Source organism: Tamandua tetradactyla, chromosome 8 (genome assembly GCF_023851605.1).
Source record: "Tamandua tetradactyla isolate mTamTet1 chromosome 8, mTamTet1.pri, whole genome shotgun sequence".
NCBI classification, from domain to species: domain Eukaryota; kingdom Metazoa; phylum Chordata; class Mammalia; order Pilosa; family Myrmecophagidae; genus Tamandua; species Tamandua tetradactyla.
In genome coordinates, this window is record NC_135334.1 from 68,701,797 (window position 1) to 68,727,756 (window position 25,960).

Sequence of the window (25,960 nt, forward strand, 5' to 3'; positions counted from 1 at the left end):
TTCAGACTACTAAATAGCACCCTGGACACAAGAAGGCAGTGGTATGATATATTCAAGATCCTGAAAGAGAAAGACTTCCAGCCAAGAATTCTGTACCCAGCCAAACTGTCCTTCAAAATTGGGGGAGAGATGAAAGTTTTCACAAAGAAGTCCTGAAAGAAGTTGTCAACAAGAGACGGGCCCTACAAGAAATACGAAAGGAGTTCTGCTGGCTGAAAAAAAAAGACAGAAGAGGGAAGTCTGGAGCAGGGCACAGAATTGAAGAGTACCACTAAGAGTAATTTAAAAAATACAAAGAAAGAGGGAAAAAATATATAGACCTGACAAATAAAATTAAAAAGATACAATAGTGGAATCAAGAAACACCTTTTCAGTAATAACTGCGAATGTTAATGGACAAAACTTACCAATTAAAAGACACAGATTGGCAGAATGGATTAAGAAACATAATCTAGCTATATGCTGCCTACAAGAGACTCATCTTAGGTAAGAGATTCATCTTAGATTGAAAGTGAAAGTATGGAAAAAGATTTTCCACGTTATAACCAAAAGAAGCTGGAGTAGCTATACTAACATTGAACAAAACAGACTTTAAATGGAAAGACATCATAAGAGACAAAGAAGGCTGGTACCAAAAGGAACAATGTCATGAGGCACGCAACTATGTGAATGAACATGTGGGACGTTTGGTGAAACAATATAAGCCAGAAACAAAAAAACAACAATGGTATGGTCACCTCTAGAAAATGTTTATGAAAAAAACAGGGGTCTAGATTATAAGCTTTTAGAGCAAACACATCAAATCCAGAGTGGTGATTATTATTTCTGGATTTTGAGAGGCTGTTTTATATATATATAACCTGATATTTAGAGATAAGAATGAAGCCAAATAGGTTGGGGTTAAAGTAATTCAGAACATAGGGGTAAGGAAGATAGTGTCTATATTTTAGAACCATACATACTCTTTGAGACTTATTTGATTTGGAACAGAAATTTTCTGTAGTGCATAATCTAATTCAACCTATCTGTATAGCTCATTTGAACAACTGAAACACCGGGAGCCCAGAATAAGAAAGAGGTCCTTTAATCCTGTATAGATTATTGTAAAGCCTGGGAACATTCTAGACTATATTAAGCAGATAATCAAAAAGTATTGGCAAAGTCCCCTGAGGAAGGGGAGTAAGACTATGGAACCATTAAACCTTACCATCAGGGAATCCCTGATACTATGTCAAATTTTAGGGATACCCAAATCAATAGGCCATGCCCTCGATCATGAGGCTTACTCTTGTGAAGCTTATGTAGGTAGTGGGAAAGCTTAGACTACCTATAGGACATACCTAAGAGTTACTTCTGGAGGACCTCTGTTGATACTCAGATGTGGCCTCAGTATCTGTAAGCCCAACTCTGCAAGTGAAATCATTGCCCGCCCTACTACACGGGACATGACATCTGGGGTAAAGTCTCCCTGGAGACATGGGAGGTGACTCCAGGATGAATCCAGACCTGGCACCATGGGATCAACAATTTCATCCTGATCAAAAGGGGGAAAAGAAGTGTAATTAATAAAGTGTCACTGGCAGAGAGTTCAAATAAAGTCAAGAGGCTACTCTGGAAGTTGTTCTTACGCAACTTCAGGTAGACCTTGCTACCTATCATAACCTGCCAACCCCCAACCAGGACCATTCCAGCCAATCCTAAAGAACACCTATGGCAATATATAAGATTCCACAAGGGTTCCGGGGACTAGAGTAACTTTCAGAAACCTCCAGATGGGTCCCTGGTCCAGATAAGTCCTGAAACCTAGCCCAGCCTCTCCAGAACATCAGACAGTTCCATCTCCCTACCCCAAATTAGTGACAGAGCCTTCCAATATCAAAAATTTAGAATTGCCATAGCCCAAACAACCCCAATGAGAGGTATGGAAAGATCAAAGATGATGGTGGAGTTATACAGAGAAGAGAGGACTTAACAAATGAATATGAATGTTGAATCATTAAATTGATATCTCTTTTAGTCTCCAGTATTTTAGCACAGCTAGAAGTAAAAACCCAAAATTGTGAAATTGTAATCCTTGCCAAAGTCTGAAATATGTCCTACAACTAATTGTGGTGCTGTGCTTTGAAATTTATAGCTTTTTATATATATGTTATTGTTCATAAAAAATGAATCTAAAAAAGAGTTGACTGTGATGATAAAAAAATATTTCAGCCCTCTAGCCCCCTATATTCTGGAGCAGCTAGAGGGAAGAATATGAAGGGATCATATGGCAGACCGTGACAAACTCTGGGATCTACCCTGTGACCACTTTTTGAGGAGTGCTTTGAAAACTATTGCTCTTTTGTTTCTTTGCTTTGTATATATGTTATACTGTATAACAAAAAAAGTTAAAAAAAAAAAAAAAGAAAAGTTTGAATGGGCATAGCCCAAATACCTCTACAGAGTGTGAGAAAGATCAGAGGTGATGGTGGAGTTATACAGAGAAAGCTGGGTTTAACAAATGAGTGCTGAATCATTTAACTGATATTTCTTTTAGCCTCCAGTACCTTTGAGCAGCTAGAAATAAAAATTTAATATTGTAGAATTGTAATTCATACCAAACTGTGAAATCTGTTGTACAACTATTTGTGGCAATGTACTTTGAAAAGTATTTTTTTTTAGGTATATATGTTATTTAAAGAGAAGGACTAAAATAGAGAAGATAGGATTTAACAAATGAGTATGCTACTGAATCAATATATTGACATTTCTGTCGGTCTCCAGTGTCTTGGAGGTGCTAGAAGGAAAAACCTGAAATTGTGGAATCTGTTCCATAACTACTTGTTAAAATGTACATTGACATTTATTGTTTTTTTTGAATATATTTCACAATAAAAAAGTTAAAAAAAAAAAGCTACCACCCACAATTGGTATATGTATCTGGGTAGTCTACAGACACACAAAAAAGTAATGAGGATTAAAGAACTTGGCTTTTCTGTGGTACAGAAAAGATTCAAACTAGCACATAAGGGAAAGTTCTTTTTTAAGAATTCCAACTAATAAATGAAAAAAATAAAGATAAAATCCATTTTACAACTACTGAAAAAATAATAGATGTAGGCAACAAATATCAATAGCTATTAAAACCACTGGGCAACACTTGTATCAATGATAAACATTAATATCATAAAAGACCGATAACGAGACATTATGTGCCTCCCAATGTGATACAAGGTTGGAGACTTGATTAGATTGTCTCCATGGAGATGAGACTCACCCACTAGTGGTACTAATTAGAGATGTGACTCCACCCATTCTCGATTAGTTTACTGGAATCCTTTAAAGGAGGAAGCATTTTGGAGAACGCTTCAGAATTATGACACCACGAGGAGAGCAACAAAAACCACGAGAGCCCACCTTTGGAGATAAGGAAAATGCCCATCCCCCTACCCTTTGCGTGTGAGCTTCATGAAACAAGGAGCCTGGAGAGAAGCTAGCACATGCCACCATGCTTGCCGTGTGCCTTTCCAGTAGAGAAAAATCCTGAATGTCATCAGCCTTCCTGAACCATGGTATCTTTCCCTGGATGCCTTAGATTGGAAATTTTAAACCTTGCTTTAATTTGGACATTTTCACAGTCTTAGAACTGTAAACTAGCAACTTATTAAATTCCCTTTTAAAGCCATTCCATTTCTGGTATATTGTATTCCAGCAGCTAGCAAACTAGAACACTATATAATACTATTTATAAAATATTCATTTCCCTATGTCCAACATCAACCAAACTTGAATCTGATCAAACCTCTAGACTTAATTAATTGTTCTATAACAATACATGAAATAAGAAAACTTGTAAAACACCACCACAGGGATGAAATTAGCAAAATCCATACTATGTGAACTACTTAAGATTAATGACAGGTGTCGTCAACAAATACAATGCAAGGAAAAAAGGGGAGAGAAAACTATATGTTAAGAGATAAAACTGTATCAATCAGTGTAGTATGTGGACCTTGCCGGGATCCTAATTCCAAAACATCAATTGTAAAAAAAAAAAAAATTATGAGATGATCAAGGAAATTTGGTCATTAACTGGGTATTTTATTATATCAATAAATTATTAAAAGTTTTAGGTGGTGATCATGGTACTGTGAGTCGTGATTTCTATTAAAGATACATACTGACATATTTATTGGTGAAATTATTTGGTATCTGGGATTTGCTTCAAAACATTCCAGGTCAAGGAAATGTGGAGGAAAACAGTGAGTATAAAATGAACCAGGACATAATGAAGCTGTAAAACAGGCATAAAGGTGTTCATATTTTACTATTCTCCCTACTTTTGTATATTTCAAATTTTTTAGAATAATTTTTTTTTTAAATAGCCTTTTCTCTAGGTGGCCAGGTAAGTCAGAATAATCATTTTAATTGATATGATTTTAAGCATTCCCATATTCCAAATGTTAAAGAATTCCTTTCCCCTCCACAATCCACAATCTCCCTACTTCCCACATTTGGAATCATCTCTATACTTATAAAAATGGAATCAGCATTCAAGTTGCTGCTACTAAGACTCTCACACCTTTATCACCAGCTGTGTCTACTCTAGTTCCCAGTAGAGGCAGACACTGAAGCTCCTTGTCCCTCAGGTGCCCACACAAAAACTGCAACAGGCACACTGGCCCCATTATTCCTAGAGCTCTGCAGACTGCATTACAACTTCTACCAATGTTTACCTTCCCTTTTTAATCAAATGTCTTAATCCCTTAGCTTTAGTAAGATCTAAATTAAATATCTCTAGAACAGAAAATAAAAATAATTATTATATACTTTCCTTGAATTTACATTTAGTTTACTCTTATGTTTTACTCTCTTCCACTGACTTTATAAGCAATCTTGGGGATGTGGTGTCTAGTTCTTCCATAACTTAATGCTAGAAGAGATACAAGATACTAAAAGGCAAAGGAGAAAATGGGGAAAGTCTTGAGTTCCCAAGAGATTCAGATGTCTGGAGAATATTAAGAATGAAAAACAGAAGCAGGGAATATTCATTTTGCCAGAAGATAATTCATTAGTGACCAACAGAAATACCTCACTTATCCTAAATAATAACATCTTCCTTGGAAGAACAGTAGCATTTCTAATATAGCAAAACTTCAGCAATCTATGCGATGAGTACTGGAAGAGAAAAACAACTTTCAATGAATGCTCATTTACGTTAGTTTTAATACAGAAAACAGTCAGGTGAGGAGTCAGTTTTTGTTCTCTTAATTTTGAAATGATGAATTTGAAATGTGCCTGCATTATAAACAGAGTTTTCTATATAAAAATTATTCCTATATTTAATAGTAATAATTTTGGTTCACTGCTGCAGAAATAGAAAAGTGAATTTTGAAATGGTGAATTTGAAATGTCTGCATCTAAACAGATTTTTCTGTATAAAAATTATTTCTATATTTAATAGTCATAATTTTAGTTCACTGCTGTAGAAATAGAAAAGTTGGAGTACTTTTTAAAAAAGTACTTAAAGAACAAATAAAAGAAAATTTGAGTCCTACTATTCACTGAGACATTAAATAGGTATTAAAACCAGAAAATGACAGCAGCTCTCATATCCTACAATAAGGGATATAGAGTAAAGTAATAGTGACCAAACCATCCATATCAATATAACCTTTTCTTTGCTAACACAGTTACAGAGCACACACTGAACATTACTAAAACAATTATTAAAAACTGTATGTTCCTATTTTCGTATATGCATTCACTACTGGTTCAGAACCTAGGATATTTTCAAGCCTCAGTCTATCTTAAGAGATATTTTATTCGAGTAAAATCCAATGACAACTATTACCAAATACAGTTTTATATTGTTTCTATGCCCCCTTTAATAGACTACAAAGCTATGAATTCTGTATAATAAATGTTTTTCGCTGATCCCTGTCTTAAATTTTTATCAACATTCTAAAATGAAAATTTCAGGTAGTGGCATATGAGTATATGCCACTCATATGGGAGGAATACAAAGATATAAAGGAGAGATATACTGATTTATGCTAAGATGGAATAAAAGTTTCCATATTTCTTTTATTCTATTACCAAGCAGCAATTATCCCTCAGCTTAGCTCTCAGTTTCTCTTTCATTTAACACCTCCATCATCCATTCGTACAGAAAAATTCAGAAAACTGTGTTAAAGGCAAATGGCATGTGCCTAAAATTATCCTCTACCCCCTAATTATTACTGGGTAACTTGCTTTAAAGTAGATGTGTACTTGCTGGTTCCTCTGAAGACCTATACCAGTATAAATTGAAGTTGCTCACAAAAAATTTCAGTATATCAAAGATGTTCATTCAGTCCTTTGAAATTTCTTGTGATAAAACTTAATCTACATTTTATGACTGTTAATTTCCTAGCTCATATAAACGATGCATTTTGAAAAAAATCTTGGGGTAAGCATATTAATACAAGAAAACTGAGTAACTCACTATTGTGACATTCTCAAACTGGAGGAATGGTGAGGAGGGTATGGTAATCACTGATATAACAGAAGGGCTCCTTATACCCAAAGCAAAAAAACACACCTACAGAGTTTTCTTCAAAATTCCCATCTACCAACAGGTTAAAATTAAATAGTAAATCACCACTTACCTTGTGCTACTGTTGACATAACCACAGATGGTGTGGAGGATACCACAGCTGTTACTGCAACTGTATTAGGAATAGGTGATGGTGTAGAACTGCTGCTGCCACTGCTGCTACTATTGACCAGAGAAGACTGTGAAGCAGTTATAACCACCGGTGGCTTCTGAGTTGTGGAAGCAATAACTGATGTTGGTACAAGCTTAGTGACTGCTGCATAGTTATGGGATTTGGAGAGAATGTTGGGCACGAAGGTTGAACTTGGTGATGTGGTCACTATAATAACCTAAGGAAGGGAAAATAAGTTATATACAATTCAAAAATAACTTACAAATCATGAAGAAACATTCAATAGAGAAGAAATAAATATATGAAAGTTCTCCTTTTCTAGTAATCAAAATATATTTAAAAGCACAACTTTTGCCTATCAAATATTTTTTAAAACAGTAAAGATGTGTAAGATGAAGTGGAGTAAGCATTTTCATATACTGCTTAGGAAATGTAATTTGGTACATTCTTTCTAGAAAGTAATTTGGACATTCATTTATAAATATTTATTGAGCATCTACTATGTGCCAGGCATGGTTTTAGATGCTGGGGATACAGCAATGAATAAAACATAGTTCATACTTTCATGGTGCTCACATTCTAAGAGAGAGAAACAAGTAAAAAAAAGTAAATATAATGTCTTATATAGTGATAAATGGGAGAGAAAATAAAACAGGATAAGATAATAGAGGATGATGGCAGTGATATATGATATTTTATAAAGTGGCCAATGAATACCTTTCTAATAAGATGACATTTAAGCAGAAACCAGAGGAAGAAGGGACATGAACCACGCCGCTACCCAGGGAAAGAGCATTCTATGGCACAAGGGACAACAGATTAAAAAGTTTCTGAGGCAGAAGCAAGGTTGTTATGTTCAAGAAACTTTAACAAGCTAATGAAAGGAATTGGAATTCATAAAGTAGAGAATGGTAGGAGACAAATTCAGAAAAGTAATGGAGAACTAGATCACATAAGATAATGTAGATAGTATATACTCTTGATATGTGATGAAAATGATGCCTTAACTCCGTGTTCTACCTCCCAAAAAACTATAAACCCAATTGAACCTGAGAAAAACATCAGACTAATGCTAATAGAGAGCCATCCTACAAAATACTTGGAACAGTACTCCTCAAAACTGTGAAGGTCGTCAAAAACAAGAAAAACTAAGATACTTTCACAACCAAGAGGAGCCTAAGGAGACATGAAAAGTAAATGTAATCTGATATTGTACATGGAACCCTGGAACAGAAAAAGATAATAGATTAAAAACTAATGAAATCTGCATAAACCATGGACTTTAGTTAATAACAATGAATCATATTGGTTCATTAATTATAACAAATGTATCATACTAATATAAGATGTTAAGAATAGGGGACACTGAGTGCAGGGTATATGGAACTTTCCATACAACCTTCTCAATTCTTCTGTAAACCTAAAATGATTGTGAAAATAAAGTCCATTTTCTAAAACAGTATTACTCTATCTGCTAGGTATAAAGTGCAGTAGTGAAGTAAAGAGAGAGACAAATTTGAGGCTCCTACAATAAACCAGGCAGAGATGACGGTGACCGGTGTGCCTGTGGTGGAAATGATGGAAAGTGTACAGATTCTGAATACACTTTCATGGTAAAACCGAGAAGATGTGCTCATCGCTTGATACAGAAAGCAGCAAAAAGAGAGGCAAGAAGGAGACTTCAAGGTTTGGCAGTATGGCTAGAAAACAAGGTGATGTAGAAACAGCATTCCCTGACAATGTGAAGAGCACAGGGTGAGAAACCTAAAGTAAGAACTGATTTGATATATTTAAAAACAGAAAGAAAGCCAGTGTAGCAAAAGCAAACAAGACAAGGAGGGGTTAGATTAAATTTGTAGGTCAGGGTAAAGAATTTAGAGTTTATGCCAGGTGGAATTGGAAGCCATGGGAGGATTTTAAGCAAGGAAACACAAAATCTGACTTACACTTTAAAAGATCATTCTAGGTACAATATAGTGAAAAGTAGGAGGGAATGTAATGAGAACAGTTAAGGAGTTATTGCAGTTGATGAAGCAAGAAATGACAGTCTGCTTAGACTGCAGGTGTTAGTAGTGGAAATAAAAAAGAAGTGATCAGATTCAGACTGTTTTGAGAGAATTGACAGGACTTGTAGATGGATGAAAATGGAAAGATTAGGGTAATATTAACAATAGCTCTTAGAGTTATTACTCACATGCTTAGTTAAATATCACAATGATCCCGTGATGCAGAGACTATTATTATCCCCATTTTACAGCTGAGAACAAATAAATCATTTACAAATCCGCAACATCATAGTTTTATCTTGTGGTAAGTATAATGGTGGTATAGTGATACCCAAAAACAGAGCAAAGTGTCTTTCTTCTTTCAACAAAGTTATTGATATCTTTCTAGGTAAGAAAAATTGTTTTGAAAAATCAAAAGAATTTAGGAGAGAAATGTTTTAATATATCAGTCCTAGAAAATATCTGAAGTCAAATCAGTCAGTCAACATCAACTGAATATGTCTATACTCAGTACCTGTATCTCAAAGAAGCTTTAGTTATATCATTAAATATTTCCAACGTTACAGAGAATTACAAGACATAAGTACAAGCCCATTACTGTAAGGAGTTTATTTCAGGAATCTAGAGAGAGGCTTAACCAGTAACCACCTATATAGAATTGACCAATATACTTCTAAATAGACTTGATCAGCAAATACCTGAGTAGCCTTATTATAAAACAACCAAACAAACTGAGAAGTAGAACCATATCGTTAAAAAAAAACCGAACCTAAGAGTTAACAGAACCTGAGCTTAAATCCTCTAACACTTACACATGGCATACCCCTGGACATATTAAAATCTCTGGACTTAATTTTCCACCTATAAAATGGGGATAATATCTACCTTGCAAACTCATTACAAGGATTAAATGAAATAATGATGTGAAGCATCGAACATAGTGCTAGGCACATAGCAGGTGGTCAATATTTGGCAGTCAACAATCGGACCTTAATAGTAGCTTATAACTACTTAATTGTTAAAGGGGTAATAGGTAAAATCCATCTGGGAATGTATTTCAAGGTCCTCATTTTTGTTTCATTAAAAATATTTTATATACCTTTTTACCAAATTCTGAAACTCCTGAAAATCCAAAGAACTCATAGCTACTACCACAGCCAAATTAGAGCAGAAATGGCAAGTAGATTTCACGTTTGCCAATTTAGAACAAATAATAGTAGCTTCCTGAAACATAGTATTTACAAGAACTCTGAGCCACTAATGAAGATTTACTAGAATTGGCAGGAAAATATGTCACAGTTAGTTAGCAATGTCTGTCATGGTAAAGGGAAGGAAAAGCATTTATGCTTGTATCAAATATTTGGAGTTTCAGATACAGAGTATTGCATGTAGGTTTAAAGAGTCATTAAAAGCATGTTTACAGATACAAATGATAAACCAAATTTTGAAATTTCAGTATGCAAAATAATTTGTAATCTGAAAAGGGGTTATCTAAAGTTAGAGATCCACCTTGGAGAAAATTACTTGTACTTTCAGGTTACTTATTACCATAGGGAAAATAAAGGGATTTTTAAACCAAGTGAACCAAACAGTGTTTATTCAGGCCATAATTCAGATTACTGACCTTCTAGCACTCACAAAAACTCCTTAAGAGTGCTGGGACTTGCACCCTAAGGACAAAATGAAAAATATCAATCAAGCACATGAAAGCATAAAGCTATATTCTGTTGCTTTGTTACAGAAAAATTTTATAAGTGCTCTACCAATGTTATTATTTTAAAAATGAAGGCACCATATTAACATAGGTGGAAATTTAGTACTCTGAAAATATATGACCTATTTGAATTTTAATAATGTCCACAATTTCATAAATAATTATACTTAATGTAGAAGTCACTTTACCTAAAATAATTCCTAAATTGACTTAATGGAATCTGTGAAAAAGCCAAGGTGAATGTAGTAATGGCAACAGCCTTGGGTAGATTACAAAAAATGTAATTACCTCGAAAAAAGAGAACAACAACAAAAAAAACAAAACAAAACAAAAAAATCCAAGGAGTATTTATTAGTCCTATGCACACTCAGTTTGTTTAAGTAATAAAACTGATGACATTTGAGTACACATGGAGTGAAAGAATACAGTTTAGCATCTAGAACATAGTAGATGGTCAATAAATATTTGTGGAATGAACAAGTCTTATTTTTAATTTAATTTGTTTTAAATGTTTATTTTTTAAACACAATTGGAAAATCTAAAATTCTTGACCCAAACTCTCACAGAATCATAGCTCATACATAACTTTAGAGTTCAATACGCCATCATTTAAACATCACAAGTCTGACAACCTCAAATATCCATTCTCAATTGAGAATTTGGAAGAAAAACAACAAAAATAAATATATAGTAAAGTTAGTGAATTAAAATAAAAAAGACCACTGAATTGACTTATAGATTGAACCCCATCTATTACAAGTATTTTTATATAAGTCTACCAAATAAGATTGGAAAGTTACTATTAGATGACGTTTACTGAGCACTCATTATATATACTATATTAAGTACTTTCTAGAATCATCTTATTTAACCTCCCAAAACCACTAGGAATTATATACTATTATTATCTTTGTTATATAGGAAACTGAAGCTCAACTTTGCCTCAAGAGAGGCAAAGCCAGGACTGGAATCAGATTTGTTAACTCATTAATTTATTAATTCACTCATCCATTCGTTCAACAAATATTTATTAAACACCTACTGCATGCCAGGCACTGTCCTAAATGCTAGGGAATACAGCAATGAATAAAACAAAGATCCTACTCTTAGAAGTCTATGGGAGAAATAGAAAATAAAAAATAAGTAAAATAATGTCAACTTGCTATAAGTACTATAAATAAAAAGAACACAGGTTAAGGGAATAGAAGGATATGGTTGGGAAGCAGGTGCTTTTTGAGCTATAGCTTGCTACACTATCTCTCAGATACCAAATTAAAAGATCAGACAAGAAGGGAGTAAAGACAGAAAAATTGCTAATAAAATAAAACCAGTAGAGAAGGCAAAAAAAATTACAATACGTAGACATAAAAATTCAGTGTATAGTAGGCCGATGCCTTCTAATATAAGATTAGACCAGAAAGCAATTAACTCTATTATAATATTATACAAAAGTGATATTCAGATAGGTTACCTGGGAGTCATTAAATAAAACTGTAAAAATTATATTCAGTATAATATTTAAGAAGTCATCAAAATAGTGGATTTCCTTATAATAAGGGGGAAGCATCAGTTAACTGATGAATTCACTTACTTATAACTCATTTTCAACAATGTAAATAAGTAAAACACTGCTCTTTTTTTTTCTGGCATGGGAATCAAACCCAGGTCTCCAGCACAGCTGGTGAGAATTCTGCCACTGAGCCACCAGTGCATCGCCCAAGACACTGCTTTTTATAAAATACCTGTAAGGGAAGGGAGCTAAAATTTTTTGAGTATCTATCTTATGCTGAATTTAAATACCCAATCTTCTCATTTAATCTTCAGAACAACCTTATAAGATGGGCATTTTTCACCTTTCACAGATGAATAAACATTGAGAAAAACTAACTAAATCTACCTCAGCTCATAATAGAGGAGATGGAGTTACATACAACCCAGGTTTCTTTGACCACAAAAATTCTTGCTTGATTTTAACACTACACCATGTTGCCTTACCCTAGGACTCAAAATAGAATGACATTCTATACGGTAGCTCATTATCACTTCTAGTCATTAAGAAAACAATGGTAACATTTTATATATTTCCAGGAAACTCAAGGAGTTTTTTTTTTAACGATAATTATCATTGGACTGAAGACTCAAAGATAGGAAACCAAAGAAATAAGTCAAGATTGCTCCCCAGAATTGAAGGACATGCATTGAATGCAAGAATTTACCTCCATTCTTCCCCTAAATCCCTCTAAAACAATATGAATGGATTTTTTTAAAGGCAGAGAGGCACATAAACCTGTAAGGTCAAAACAAAAAGAAGACAAGGGCTATAAAGTTTTGTAAACTGGAAAATAGACAAGTACTAACCAATCTAGCATACCCAAGAAACTGGAAACCTAAGGCAGCAAATGAAAGAACGAAAAAACAAGAAAACTTGCATCAGAGAACCCCAGGAAGACCAAAAATGGGGCACCAGGTACTTCTGAAGTGGAGTTACGGGGTTAAAGGTGGGGTAAAGAAAGGAAAATTAATTGAAAATGTGCTTAAGAAGCATTTAGAACCCCAGTTATCCTCCTCCACCCTAAATAAAGACTAGGAGTTTACTCTCTTGAGCAAGAAGTTGAGGGAATCTGATGATTCAGATTCGGGCACAGGTGAGGGGGCTATGGGTTGGTAGGGGCAGGTGCTATACTGAAAAAAGAGAAATTAAGTAAGTCAATTTACCAATGGTGAGACCAATCACTCCTCTTCCTCCAGTTACTACAAAAGCACTGATAGCCAGGATGGTACTCTAGATAGGAGACTAGAAGATTCCTCTCTGGGGAATCTGACCAAGCCCAAGGAAAAGCTGTCAAGACAATGACGGCTGGAAGGGGAAAAAGAGTAGGAAAAAGTGTTCCTTAACAAAACAGCCCAGCTAGATTACCCTACAATGAAATCTGCCAGTCAAATTATCCCACTCATATACACAGAGATTTCCCTCTGCTTTTCACTGCCCACTAATATATTTATAAGCAGAGAGCCATACATGTATGGAAACTCTGAAATGAAATACAAGAGAGCAAAACAAATAGACAAAAGGAATCTGTAAGATAAAGAATACGGAAGAAAAAATCATGGAAAAGATTATCATGAATTTTGTCAAATATTAAGAGAATGTAATGATTCCTTGCTACAAAAAAAGAACTTTCAAAGAACAAGAAGAAATTACTAGAAATTTAAAGTATGATAGCAAAAAAGAAAACCTCCATAGAAACAGTGAAGGATAAAGTTGAGACAATATTAATAATACTTATATAGCATTTACTACGTGCTAAGCTATAGTCTAACAGTTTTATACATACTAGCTTAATTTTATACCAGTTTAAAAAAACCTATAAAATATACTGTTTTCACTATTTTACAGACGATAAAACTTAGGTATAGAGTTTAGTTTTTCCCCAGTCACACAGCTAGAAAGTGGCAAAAGTAAGGATTCAAATCTAGAATGTCTAGTTCTAAAATCTAGGCTTATAGACACTGTGTTAGAGTAAAAAGAAAAAACAAACATGGAAAATGGTAGAGAGAAAAGATAAGAAAATCAGAGGATTAATTCAGGTGCTTCAATACCCTGAATAATAAGAGATTCAGAAAGAGAGAAAATAGAAAACAGAGAAAAATCAAAGTCAAGATTACTTCCTAGAATGAAAGGACATCAGTGCCCAGACTGAAAGGGCCCACTGCATGCAGGCCCAATGGATAAAACAAAGACCCACACCAAAGAACGTTACTTTGAAATTTCAGAACTCTGAAGTCAAAGTTCCTCAGAGTTTTCAAAGAGAAAAACAATATGAAGTTGGATGGGCAGTGGGCGTTTTCAAAAGTAATACTGGAAGCCAGAAGTCAATGGAATAATATCTTTAAAATTCTGAGGAAAAATTACTTCCACCCTAGACTACTTACCTAGCAAAACCATCAAAAAAGCAAGAGAGTAGAACAAAGAAATTTTCAGTTTCCCATGTGGTCTTAAAAACTTACTTTCCATACTCCTGTACACCAGTCAACTACTGGACGATGTGCTGTAGCAAAATGAGTAAATAAACCAAGACAGAAGATGGTAAAGGGAGATCTCAGAAATACAGATGTGCAGCAAGCCTAGAAAGCAATCAGGGTCCAGACTGGTATGACAAAACAGATAATCCTACTAACATAAAATTGACAGAATACTGATGATTTGAACATACTGAGAGGAGATTTTTAGGAATGAATTAATGATAGCATACAAAGAATAAAAGAAAATGACAACAATTATTCATCACTTAATTATATTCTTCCTTTCTTCTATTAAACACCTAACTCTGACAACTTTGTTACTTTGGAAAAACAAAAATTGAGTTCCTAAAGGTAAGGTCACCCTAAGACAGATTAAAAAAAAACTTCCATATTTTAATTTTTTCAAATGAAATTACAATTATAAAATAAAGCTAAAGTCTCAGAAGTAGAAAATCCTCCAGATATGTCATCTTAGACAAATCATTCAGCCTCTCTGAGCCCCATCTGCAAAAAGTGAAATAATACCTATTCCAAAGATTTATGTGCATAATTAAACCAAGTAAATGATGTAAACATTCCCAGCATAATGCCAGGCACATAGTAAGCACTCAGGGCATGTTTGTTAAATTTGAATCATACTGTGTAAAAGCACTGGAATCAGCAATTGGCAGGAAGAGACTCCCTCTACCACATACCTTCTGTGTTGTTGTATTTGTCGTCAGTGTTGAGGGTTTGGTGAAGGTTATTTTCACGGGAGACATGTGGGGTGGTAAGGAGTTGGCAATGCTCTGCATGATGTTACTCATCTTGGGACTGCCACTCACAGGCACAGTGATCGTCTTTGAGACTGGAACAACAGCCTTTGGAACTTCCTTTAGGACCACGGGGGAGGAGCTAGAAGAGTTTGTTCGCCTTCGTTTTCTGGGTTTCTCATCTTCATCTGAACAGCTAACACCTGAAAGACAATGATAATATTGCTCTATCTATACCAAACTAACTTTGCATTTTATACTTTATTTTAAAAGCTCTGTGTGTATTAAGTCATCCTTGACCTCTCTCCCTTTGCCTTATGTCCAATCAGCTAATAAGTCTTATCAATTCCCCCCTCTGAGAAGTTGTCTCTAAATGCCTCCCTTCCTCTCTTTAACCTTATAGAACTGCTTCATGTCAGGCCTCCTCATCTCCTGTCTGCATTTTAGCAACAACTTCCTAAAAGATGTCCATACTTCCAATTCTTCCATCCTATTATCAGCTACAAAATCTCACATGTAATTATACCTTACTGTATCAAAACTTTAGTTCCTTTTATCTCCCTACAAGATGAAGCACACAAGCAACTAAATTGCTAAATTTGAATGATACCATATCATTCAAAGCCCTATATCTTTCCAAAAATACCATACCCTGTTCCACCCAATCCAATGTGCTTTTATAATCTTGGCATGCTGAAATGCTCACCATTCCCCAAAGCCACCTCAACACATTCTATCCATCTCTGGGTCTCTAATTACTATTGTTCTTTGGGGAAGGCCACCTATTAACGATGACCTCTTAATCATCCTGTAAGATCCAGCCATCTCCTCAGTGAAGTTTTTCCTTACTCCTCTAAGCAAAGCTAATTTACATCTCTGCTGAGCTTATAAAGTACTTTATACATTCTTCTGTGAATCTCTTACCACATGGCAATGTGACTGTCTACATGTCTCCCATTATTAATGGGCTCCCAGATAACATCTTATTGCTTATTTCTCCAGTATAAGTACACTGTACATACAAAGTTAAGTAAATAAATGATATTCCAAACTAATTTGCCTGTGTGACTTCTTAGTATAAAAGCAACATAAACTTCCTGCTACTTAAAACTGCATTTTATATGAAACGGTTTCTTCATGTTTGGGATTCACTTTCGTTACTTAAAAAATGACCAAAAATAGGTCTCTAGAGTTATTTCAAAAGATTACCTTGGCTAAATCTACAGAAGTCAGGTAAAAATTTATTTACAGTCCCAGATTCTAAGTTTTTTATGTACTAAAGTCTTGGTGATTTTTGTAAAGACTTGTGAAAAATTAAGTGAGACACATAATACCTAGCAACCTACATAGGAAATCTCTGAAGAGCAGACACCAAAAAATTATACAGTAGGGCTCATGGAACTGGTAATAAAAATGTAACTTCTTACATATTTTATTTATAGACTCTAATTTAAACAGACTGACAAAGACCTAGAATCACTCCTGCCTAAAACAGCAAACTCAGCCTCTAAGTTACAAAGAAATCGAGTTTACAACTATATTGAGAAAAATGAAAATGAAATGCTAATTAGCTCCAGATGATATCAAAAGCAAAGCAATATTGGCATATCAGAAATAAAAAGTTAAAAAATGAATTTGAAATCAAACTGTTTCTTAGGATAGAATCAACGGGCTAAAAATGGCAAATAAAAAACTTCAAATTCTAATTAAGAATTTAAAAAGATGGACTCTCTAGAATGCTTCACTGAATCTAATCTTGGATGATATGTTGTATAATTTTAGAAATTACAATTACAGGAATAAACATTGAACATGTCACATAAGCATATTCCTTCAGTTTTCTATTCACAACATTTCTATTCCACAACCATCAAAACAAGTGAATACACATACGAGAGCAGTGTTCAAAAAGCAGATCCCCAACAGAGAACAAAAAAGAAATCATTTCTCAATCCCAAAACTGATTTTAAAAAAGCAATGTATACCTGATACATAGAGAAAGGAATTCTTTAGAAGTGTCAAAAACTAACCATTGCTAATGGCCAGACAGTGAACTGATGATTTAATCCAGGAAGACAGATCTAATCTGAGCCTAAACTGCAGCTTTTAGCCAAGATGGCTCTGATAACACAAAGTATCACTTACTTTTGACATAAACAGTACTTCCACTTGGCAAGACAACTACATTGGAGGCAGGACTGGCAGGTCTTGGAGACTTAACCGTTGCTACGCTGCCACTTGGAACAGGGGTAGAGGTTGGGGTTGACGTGGTACTTGTGTAGGAATAGCAAACAATTACTGAAGGAACGATAAAAAAGTCTGCTGTTAACTTTCACCAAAACTGTCCAGCATTCAGCAAAATTACTTATACACTGTAGGCCAATTTTTACATTTTCATGTGATCAGAAGTTAGAGGCCTGTACTAGGTATTAGGATCTCTGGTTAAAGGGTATTAAAAACCTTAAAAATCATCACTTAAATAGGTTTTCTCCAAGTATTTAATAATTGTCTACAGGTCACTCTGTCAATGGAGAAGAGAGGAGTTGAAAGAAATCAAGTTTTTAAAACTATATTGAGAAAAATGAAAACCATGTTTAACTCATGGCAGGGGTTAGACAATAGGCACAAATTTGTATTCCTTTTTAATGTTAATGGCAGTACCAATGATGGGGTGATGGATCATTTTTCCCTAACCATAGCAATTTACAACTTGGCTAGTAGGAGGGAACCAAGGCAAAGTTTTTTATTATGAGTTCACTAATCATTTGCCATCCAAGCAGTACAACAGTGACTCAACTAATACATGACAACACCATAATTCAACCTCTTCATCATTCAATGAAGAAACACACAACAGCAAGAATAGCTCATAGCTGCCATAAGCACTTTGAGAATTCCTTCCATACATCATCACTAAGTATCATAACACCACAAGGCACGTATCCTTCATTTTAAGGATAAGGAAGCTGAAGCTCACAGAAGCTAAGTGATTTCTATGACTTGCTAGAGGTCACATGGCTTGGAAATGGCAAACTAGGATTCAAATACAGCACTGTCTATTAGAAATTCTATATTCTTTCCAGTCTACCAGCGAGTTGGTAGATTGAAAGGGGAAAAGTGGGAAGAGAAGAGAGGTACCACTCTGACAACAAAAAAACAGGGATGCAATAAAATTCAAGTTTGCATACTGATAACTAACTCTCTTTAAAAAAGAGCTTCCTGCAGCGTAAAACACAACCTGGCATGCATGAAAAAGTGTCTCATTCTGTTCCACATCTCCTTCCTAGGCAAGAAAAGACAATTCCCCTAAGTAACCTGATAATTACATTGTTTTCAGGGTCATTTTTATGCAACACTAAACTAAGCTATGAGAATCAACCCAAATATGCCCTCTCAAATTTAGTATTACTCCCGGTGGCATTAGATTCAAGGGTTTTTAAAACATATGTCAATTACCAAATTAAATAACAATAAGAAACCCTTTTCATCTACAAGATAATCCCCAACAGATTCAACACATCAACCAAAACAGCGAAGCAGCATATAACATGATTACAGAACACAAAAATACAGCATTTTTTTCTAAAGCTATCGGTTCAGCATCTTTCTCCAGTAATAAATAGTCCTCTTCTTTATTTTCTATGCCATCTATTAAAGACATCTGTTCAGTGCTAACAAAACAGACTAAAGTCAAAAATTCTTTCCAGAGACTTCTGGGAATATAGTGGAATAGGACACTATCCTTGGAGTTTACCCTTGCTCCAAGGAACAACTAGAGAACTGACAGAAAAACAATTGGGACAGCAGTTCCAGGGCGTGAGGGACCTGAGAGGGTCTTCTACACTACACAGGGAGGTCCTAAATGAAAAAGCTGAGGAATGGGGACAAAGAGAATGGGGTGAGTGGGCTCAGTTGGGACCCCATTGGGGATAAGAGGCCACTCCTAGGAAAGTGTCTGCCCCAACAGTTAGCTTGGGTTATCAGCCCCCTCAGCTCTGCAGCCCAGAACTCCTTGGGGAATCCGGAAATCAGTAAACTTGCTTTCCCTGCATACAGAGACCACCCTGCTAATGCACAGAGCTTTCCATACAGAAGCCCGGAGCCTTCAAGAGTACATGGACAGCGAGGCAGGTACAAGGAAGTGAGCCACACATCCTTGCCCTGCACTCCACTTCCCCCTGCCCTGCCCCACACTCCCACCCATGTGCCCTGTGCCCAACACCACACCTGAGCCCTGGTGCCCCACCCCCACCCCCACCATGCTCCAGGCATTTCCAGGTTGGTTGTGGACAGGACAGCAGACATGCCCAGACTCAAAGCCCAAGGTCATTCCAAGCTGGAGCCTAGGGGCCACCAAACCTATTGGGCCCACAAGCAGAATTTCTGCTGAGGTACATACTACCCACGGCCAAGCTCTGGGGTTGGCAGCTTTCAGCACACACTGGGACCAGTGGACCTAGTTGGAATTGCTCATGGTATCCATCCAGCCCACCTGACTACTGCAGTCGGGAAGAGGCAGGACTGAGGGGAAGAGGTGGCCCAAGTGCTCAATCTGCTGGAAAGAAATGGAAAGTGCAGTCTGGCAAACCTATCTGTTTAACTTGAAACAGTTTTTCAGTAGAGCTACCTTCACTGTATGAGATGCAGGCCTTGGTTTGGTGGGGAATTACTGATGAACCAAGAGCAAAAGGTAACCTTCAATGCAAACCCAAGCAAATACAAAACTTAGACAACTGAGGGCAATCAACTTTCAAAATAACCCTATCTAGGGCGGGCCACAGTGGCTCAGCAGGCAAGAATGCTTGCCTGCCATGCCAGAGGATCCAGGTTCGATTCCCGATGCCTGCCCATGTAAAATAAATAAATAAATAATAAATAACCCTATCTAAGGGATGATATCCATATTTTAAAACTTCAACTTCTGTGTGAGACTACAGGGAGAGGAGTTTATTTGGCGCAAAATTTATATTATGGATAGTGCATTTCCTAATTAAACTTATTTGGTCAATTTAGTTGAACACCAGAAATACATGGAATCTTGAATAGGGCATGAGATTTTGTTGGTTTGTCCAAGTTAGAATGATGCCCCAATAAATCCCAGAATGATCTGGGCAGTGAATAAAGAGGTATTTAAATATTCAGCTATGCCATTTGGAGAATTTCTGATATTCTTGCAAGCAGTGGGGACAAACAAATCAACAGGCCAAGCCCTAGATCATGGGGTTGGCACCTATGAAACTTGTTCCCACAAACAATAGGCTAAGCCTACTTAAAATTAGGCCTAAGAGTCACCCCCAAAGAACCTCTTCTATTGCTCATATGTGGCCTCTCTCTCTCTAAGCTGACATGGCAAGTGAACTCAATGAGCTTCCTACCCTACGTGAGACATGACTCCCAGGGGTATAAATCTCCCTGGCAACACGAAACAGGACCTGGCATCAAGGCATTGAGAAAACCTTCCTGACCAAAAGGGGGAAGATAAAAAATAAAGTCTCAGTGGCTGAGAGATTTCAAACAGAGTCGAGAGGTTATCCTGGAGGTTATTCTTATGCATAACACAGATATCTCTTTTTAGTTTATGGTGTATTGGAGTAGCTAGAGAGAAGTACCTGAAACTGTAGAGCTGTGTTCCAGTAGCCTTGTTTCTTGAAGATGATTGTATAATGATATAGCTTTTACAGTGTGACTGTGTTGATTGTGAAAACCTTGTGTCTGATGCTCCATCTGTCTAGGGTATGGACAGATGAGTAAAAAATAATAAACAAATAATATGGGGGACAATGGTTAAAATAAATTGGGTAGATGGAAATACTAGTGGTCAAAGAGAGGGAGGGGTAAGGGGTATGGTATGTATGAGTTTTTTCTTTTTTCTTTTTAATTTCTTTTTCTGGAGTGATGCAAATGTTCAAAAAAATGACCATGGTGAATGAGTACACAACTATGTGATGATACTGTGAGTCATTAATTGTACACAATGTATGGAATGTTTGTAAGTTAAGAATGTTTATTTAGATCCTTGTATGTTAAGTTTTGTCAATAAAAATATTTTTTAAAAAAATTAACCCTATCACCAAAAGGGGGAAAAGAATTCTAACAAATAAAGGATCAGTGCCTGTGAGAGCTCAAATAAAGTAAAAAGGCTACTCTTACATAAGTTACAGCTAGATATCACTATTTATCATGGTTTGCCAAACTTCAATCAAAATCATTCCTGTCAACCTATAACACATAGGGCATTATCGGAGATTCAACAAATCTTCCAAACAAAACACTAGGATTAATTTGCAGAAGCCTACAACATCCAGATGGGTTCCTAGGCCAGATAAGTCCTGAAATCCAGAGGAGCCAGCCTCTCCAGAACATCAATTAGTTCCAACCTCCTATCCCTTATTATTGACAGCCCTTTACAATATGAAAAAGTTAGAATGGGCATAGCCTAAATATTCCTAAAGAGAGGGAGAAAGATCAAAGATGAAGGAGGAGGTATAACAGAGAGGATAGGATTTAACAAATGAGTATGACTGCTGAATCATTATACTGATACTTCTTTTAGCCTCCATTATCTTACAGCAGCCAGAAGGAAAAATCTAAAATTGTGGAACAGTACCATACCAAACTCTGAAATCTATTTTATAAATAATTGTTGTGGTATGTTTTGACATTTATTGACTTTTTCTATATATGTTATTTTTCACAATAAAAAAAATATAGTCTTGTCAAGATAATCAAATGCCTCAAAGCCAACAGAAAATCACAAAGCATATGAACACGCATACAGATATGGCCCAGCCAAATAACCAAACTAAAACACTGGAGGAGACACAGACTCTGGAACAACTAATCAAAGATGTCATACAAATCACCTAAATAAATTTAGTGGGTGAGCTAACGCCCTAAATAATATCAAGAAGACACCAGAAGAGCATAAAAAAGAATTTGAAAGAATAAGTAGAAAAATAAAAGATGGGCGGGCCATGGTGGCTCAGCAGGTAAGAGTGCTTGCCTGCCCAAGGACCCGGGTTTGATTCCCGGTACCTGCCCATGTAAAAAAAAAAAAAAAAAGAAAAAGAAAAGATATCATAGATGAAAGATACTGTAGATAAAATTAAAAATACAGTAGAGACACAACAGAGATTTGAAATGGCAGAAGAAACAATAAACAAGCTAGAGGTCACAACAATCAAATTCAAACTCACAACATAAAGAATGGCAAAAAAGTTGGAAAAATTTAAATTGGATTTCAGGGAAATGATGGACAACACAAAGCACACAAATATAAGAATCAAGGGAAAAAAAGAGTAAAGGGCTAGGAAGATTAATTGAGGCAATAATGGGGGAAATCTTCCCAACTCTTATAAAAGACATAAATATGCAAATGAAAGAAGCATAACAAACCCCAAATAGAATAAATCCAAATAGGACGATTCCAAAACACACATTAATCAGTGTTAAATGTGGAAGAAAGCAGAAAGTCCTGAATGCAGCAAAAGAAAAGCAACTCACCACATACAAGGGAAACCACATAACACTTAGTTTGGATTATTCAACGGGCACCATGGAGGTAATAAGGGAATGATGTGCTATATTTAAGATGCTGAAAGAGGAAGATGTCCAACCAAGAATTCTTAATCCAGCCAAGCTGTCCTTCAAAAGTGAGGGAGAAAGGGTGGGTCACTGTGGCTCAGCAGGCAGAGTTCTCGCCAGCCATGCCGGAGACCTGGGTTTGATTCTTGGTGCCTGTCCATGAAAAAATAATGGTGAGGGAGAGATTAAAATTTTCACAGACAGACAAAGGCTAAGAGAATTTGTCAACAAGAGACCAGTCATCCAATACCAAAGGGAATTCTGTCAGCTGGAAAAAAGAGAGTGGGAGGTCTACAGGAAGACACAGAATTGAAGAGTACCAGTAAGGGTAACTTAAAGGACAAAAAGAGAAAAGAATATATAGATCTGACAAATAAACTCCAAATGATAAGATGGCAGATTTAAGAAATGCCTTGACAGCAGTAACTCTGAATGTTAACAGACTTAATTCACCAATTAAAAGATGCAGATTGGGGCGGGCCACAGTGGCTCAGCAGGCAGAGTTCTCGCCTGCCATGCCGGAGACCCGGGTTTGATTCCTGGTGTCTGCACATGCAAAAAAGAAAAGATACAGACTGGCAGAATGGATTAAGAAATGTGATCTAACTATATGCTGCTTATGAGAGATTCATCTTAGACCCAAGCATATAAATAGATTGGAAATGAACGGATGGAAGATGTTCCATGCAAGCAGTAATCAAGACAAAGCTGAAGCTATACTAATATCAAACGAAATACAGTTTAAATATAAAGACATCATAAGAGACAAGGAAGGATACTACATATTAATAAAAGAGACAATACAAGAAGAAATAACAACCACAAATGTTTATGCTCCCAATCAAGGAGCTCCAAAGTATAGGAGGCAAATATTGACAAAATTGAAGTGAGCAATAGACATTTAAGCAGTAATAGTGGGAGACTTCAAGATACCACTTTATGGGCGGGCCACGTGGCTCAGCAGATAAGAATGCTTGCCTGCCATGCCCAAGGACCTGGGTTCGATTTCCAAGTGCCTGCCCACGTAAAAAAAAAAAAAAAAAAAAGATACCACTTTATTCTATGGATAGAACAAACAGCAGAGTTTCAACAAGGAAATAGAGAACTTAGACAATTTGATAAATGAATTAGACCTGACATATATAGAGAGATCATTACACTCCAAAACACCAATATATACATTCTTCTCTAGTGCTCATGAAACATTTTCCTGGATGGATCATATGCTGGGACACAAAACAGGTCTCTATAAATTTAAAGAAAGAAATTATTCAAATCATTTTCTCTGATCACATGGAATGAAGCTGGAAATCAATTACTACCAAAGGACCAAAACTTTGACAAATATATGGAGATTAAATAATGCACTCAAATAATCAGTGGGTCAAAGAAAAAATTGCAAGAGAAAATGGTAAATATCTGAAGATGAAAATGAGAATACAACATATCAGAACTTACGGGGTGTGGCAAAGACAGTGTTGAGCAGGAAATTTATTGCCCTAAATGCCTATATTATAAAGAAGAAAGAGCAAAAGCTTCTCACCTGGAAAAACTAGAGAAAGAATAACAAACTAACCCCAAAACAGATAGAAGAGAAATAAGAAAGATTAAAACAGAAATAAATGAATTGGAGAACAAGAAAACAATAGAAAGAAAACTTGGGTTCTTTCAGAAAATCAATAAAATCAACAGACCCTAGGCTGACAAAGAAAAAAAGACGCAAATAAACAATATCAGAAATGAGAGGTGGGTGGGTCATTACCATGGACCCTGAAGAAATAAAAAAATCATAAGAGGATACTATGAACAACTATACACCAACAAACTAGACAATTTAAATGAAATGGACAAATTCCTAGAAACACACAAAAAACCTACACTGACTTGAAAAGAAGCAGAAGATCTCAACAAACCAATTACAAGCAAAGAAATTCAATCAGTCATCAAAAATCTTACTCAAAGAAAAGCCCAGGGACAGATGGCTTCACAGGAGAACTTAAGCAAACATTACAAAAAGAATTAACATCAATCCTGGTCAAACTCTTCAAAAAAACTGAGGGAAAAGAACACTACTTAACTCATCTTATGAAGCTAACATCACTCTATTACCAAAATCGGGTAAAGATGCTACAAGAAAGGAAAACTACAAGCCAATTGCCTTAATGAATATAGATGCAAAAATTGTCAACAAAATACTAGCAATCAAATCCAATGACACATTAAAAGAATTGCACACCAGGACCAAGTAGGGTTTATACTAGGCATGCAAGGGTGGTTCAGCACAAGACAAATCAATCAATATAATAGAGTACATTAACAAATTTAAAGGGAAAAACCACATGATCATCTCAAATGATGCTGAAAAACATATGACAAAATTCAGCATCCTTTTCTGATAAAAACACTTCAAAAGGTAGGCATTGAAGGAAGCTTCCTCAATATCATAAAGGACATGTATGAAAAACCCATAGAAAGCATCATTTTACTCCACGGAGAGAAACAGAAAGTCATCTCCCTAAGTAAGATCAGGAACAAGTAAAGGATGCCCTCTATCACCACTATTATTCAACATGGTACTAGAAGGTCTACCTAGAGCAATCAGGCAGGAAAAACAAATAAAAGGTATGCAAATCAGAAAAAAAATCAGTGAAGTAGCAAACTTTCACTATTTGCAGATGACATAGCTACTATACTTAGAAAATACTGAGAAACCTACAACAAAGCTACTTGAGCTAATAAACAAATTCAGCAAAGTGGCATGATACAAGATTAATGAGCACAAATCAGTAATGTTTCTATACACAAGCAATGAGCTGAGAAGACAATTTAGGAAAATTTTCCATTCAAAATAGCAACTACAAGAATAAAAATAAACCTAACCAGGGATGCAAAGGACTTGTACACAGAAAACTATAAAAAATAGCTAAAAGAAATCAAGAAAGATCTAAATAGATGTAGACATTCCGTGCTCATAGATAAGAAGGTTAAATGTTGTGAAGATATCAGTTCTACCCAAATTGATCTACAGATTCAATGCAATACCAATGAAAATTCCAACAACCTACTTTTAAGACTTGTAAAAGCTAGTTATCAAATTCATTTGAAAGGGAAAGAGACCTCAAATAGCTAAAAAAAAAAATACCTTAAAAAAAAGAGCGAAGTGGGAGAATTAACACTTCCTGATTTTAAAGC

The 25,960-nt window shown here is 35.7% G+C and overlaps 1 protein-coding gene across 6 annotated transcripts in view; it reads right to left on the bottom strand.

Moving 5' to 3' along the window:
- The window catches only part of EMSY (EMSY transcriptional repressor, BRCA2 interacting), a 127,659-nt gene that overhangs the window by 81,846 nt on the left and 19,853 nt on the right, over positions 1-25,960 (bottom strand). For 4 of the 6 annotated variants that reach the window (XM_077113532.1, XM_077113530.1, XM_077113529.1 and 1 more), the window contains 3 exons: positions 17,330-17,482; positions 15,128-15,387; positions 6,630-6,906 (listed from right to left, as the gene is read on the bottom strand). In XM_077113532.1, the coding sequence (XP_076969647.1) occupies positions 6,630-6,906; positions 15,128-15,387; positions 17,330-17,482 (690 nt within the window). The remainder of the gene's footprint in view (positions 1-6,629; positions 6,907-15,127; positions 15,388-17,329; positions 17,483-25,960) is intronic. The other 2 variants (XM_077113533.1, XM_077113531.1) reach the window with 1 other exon arrangement.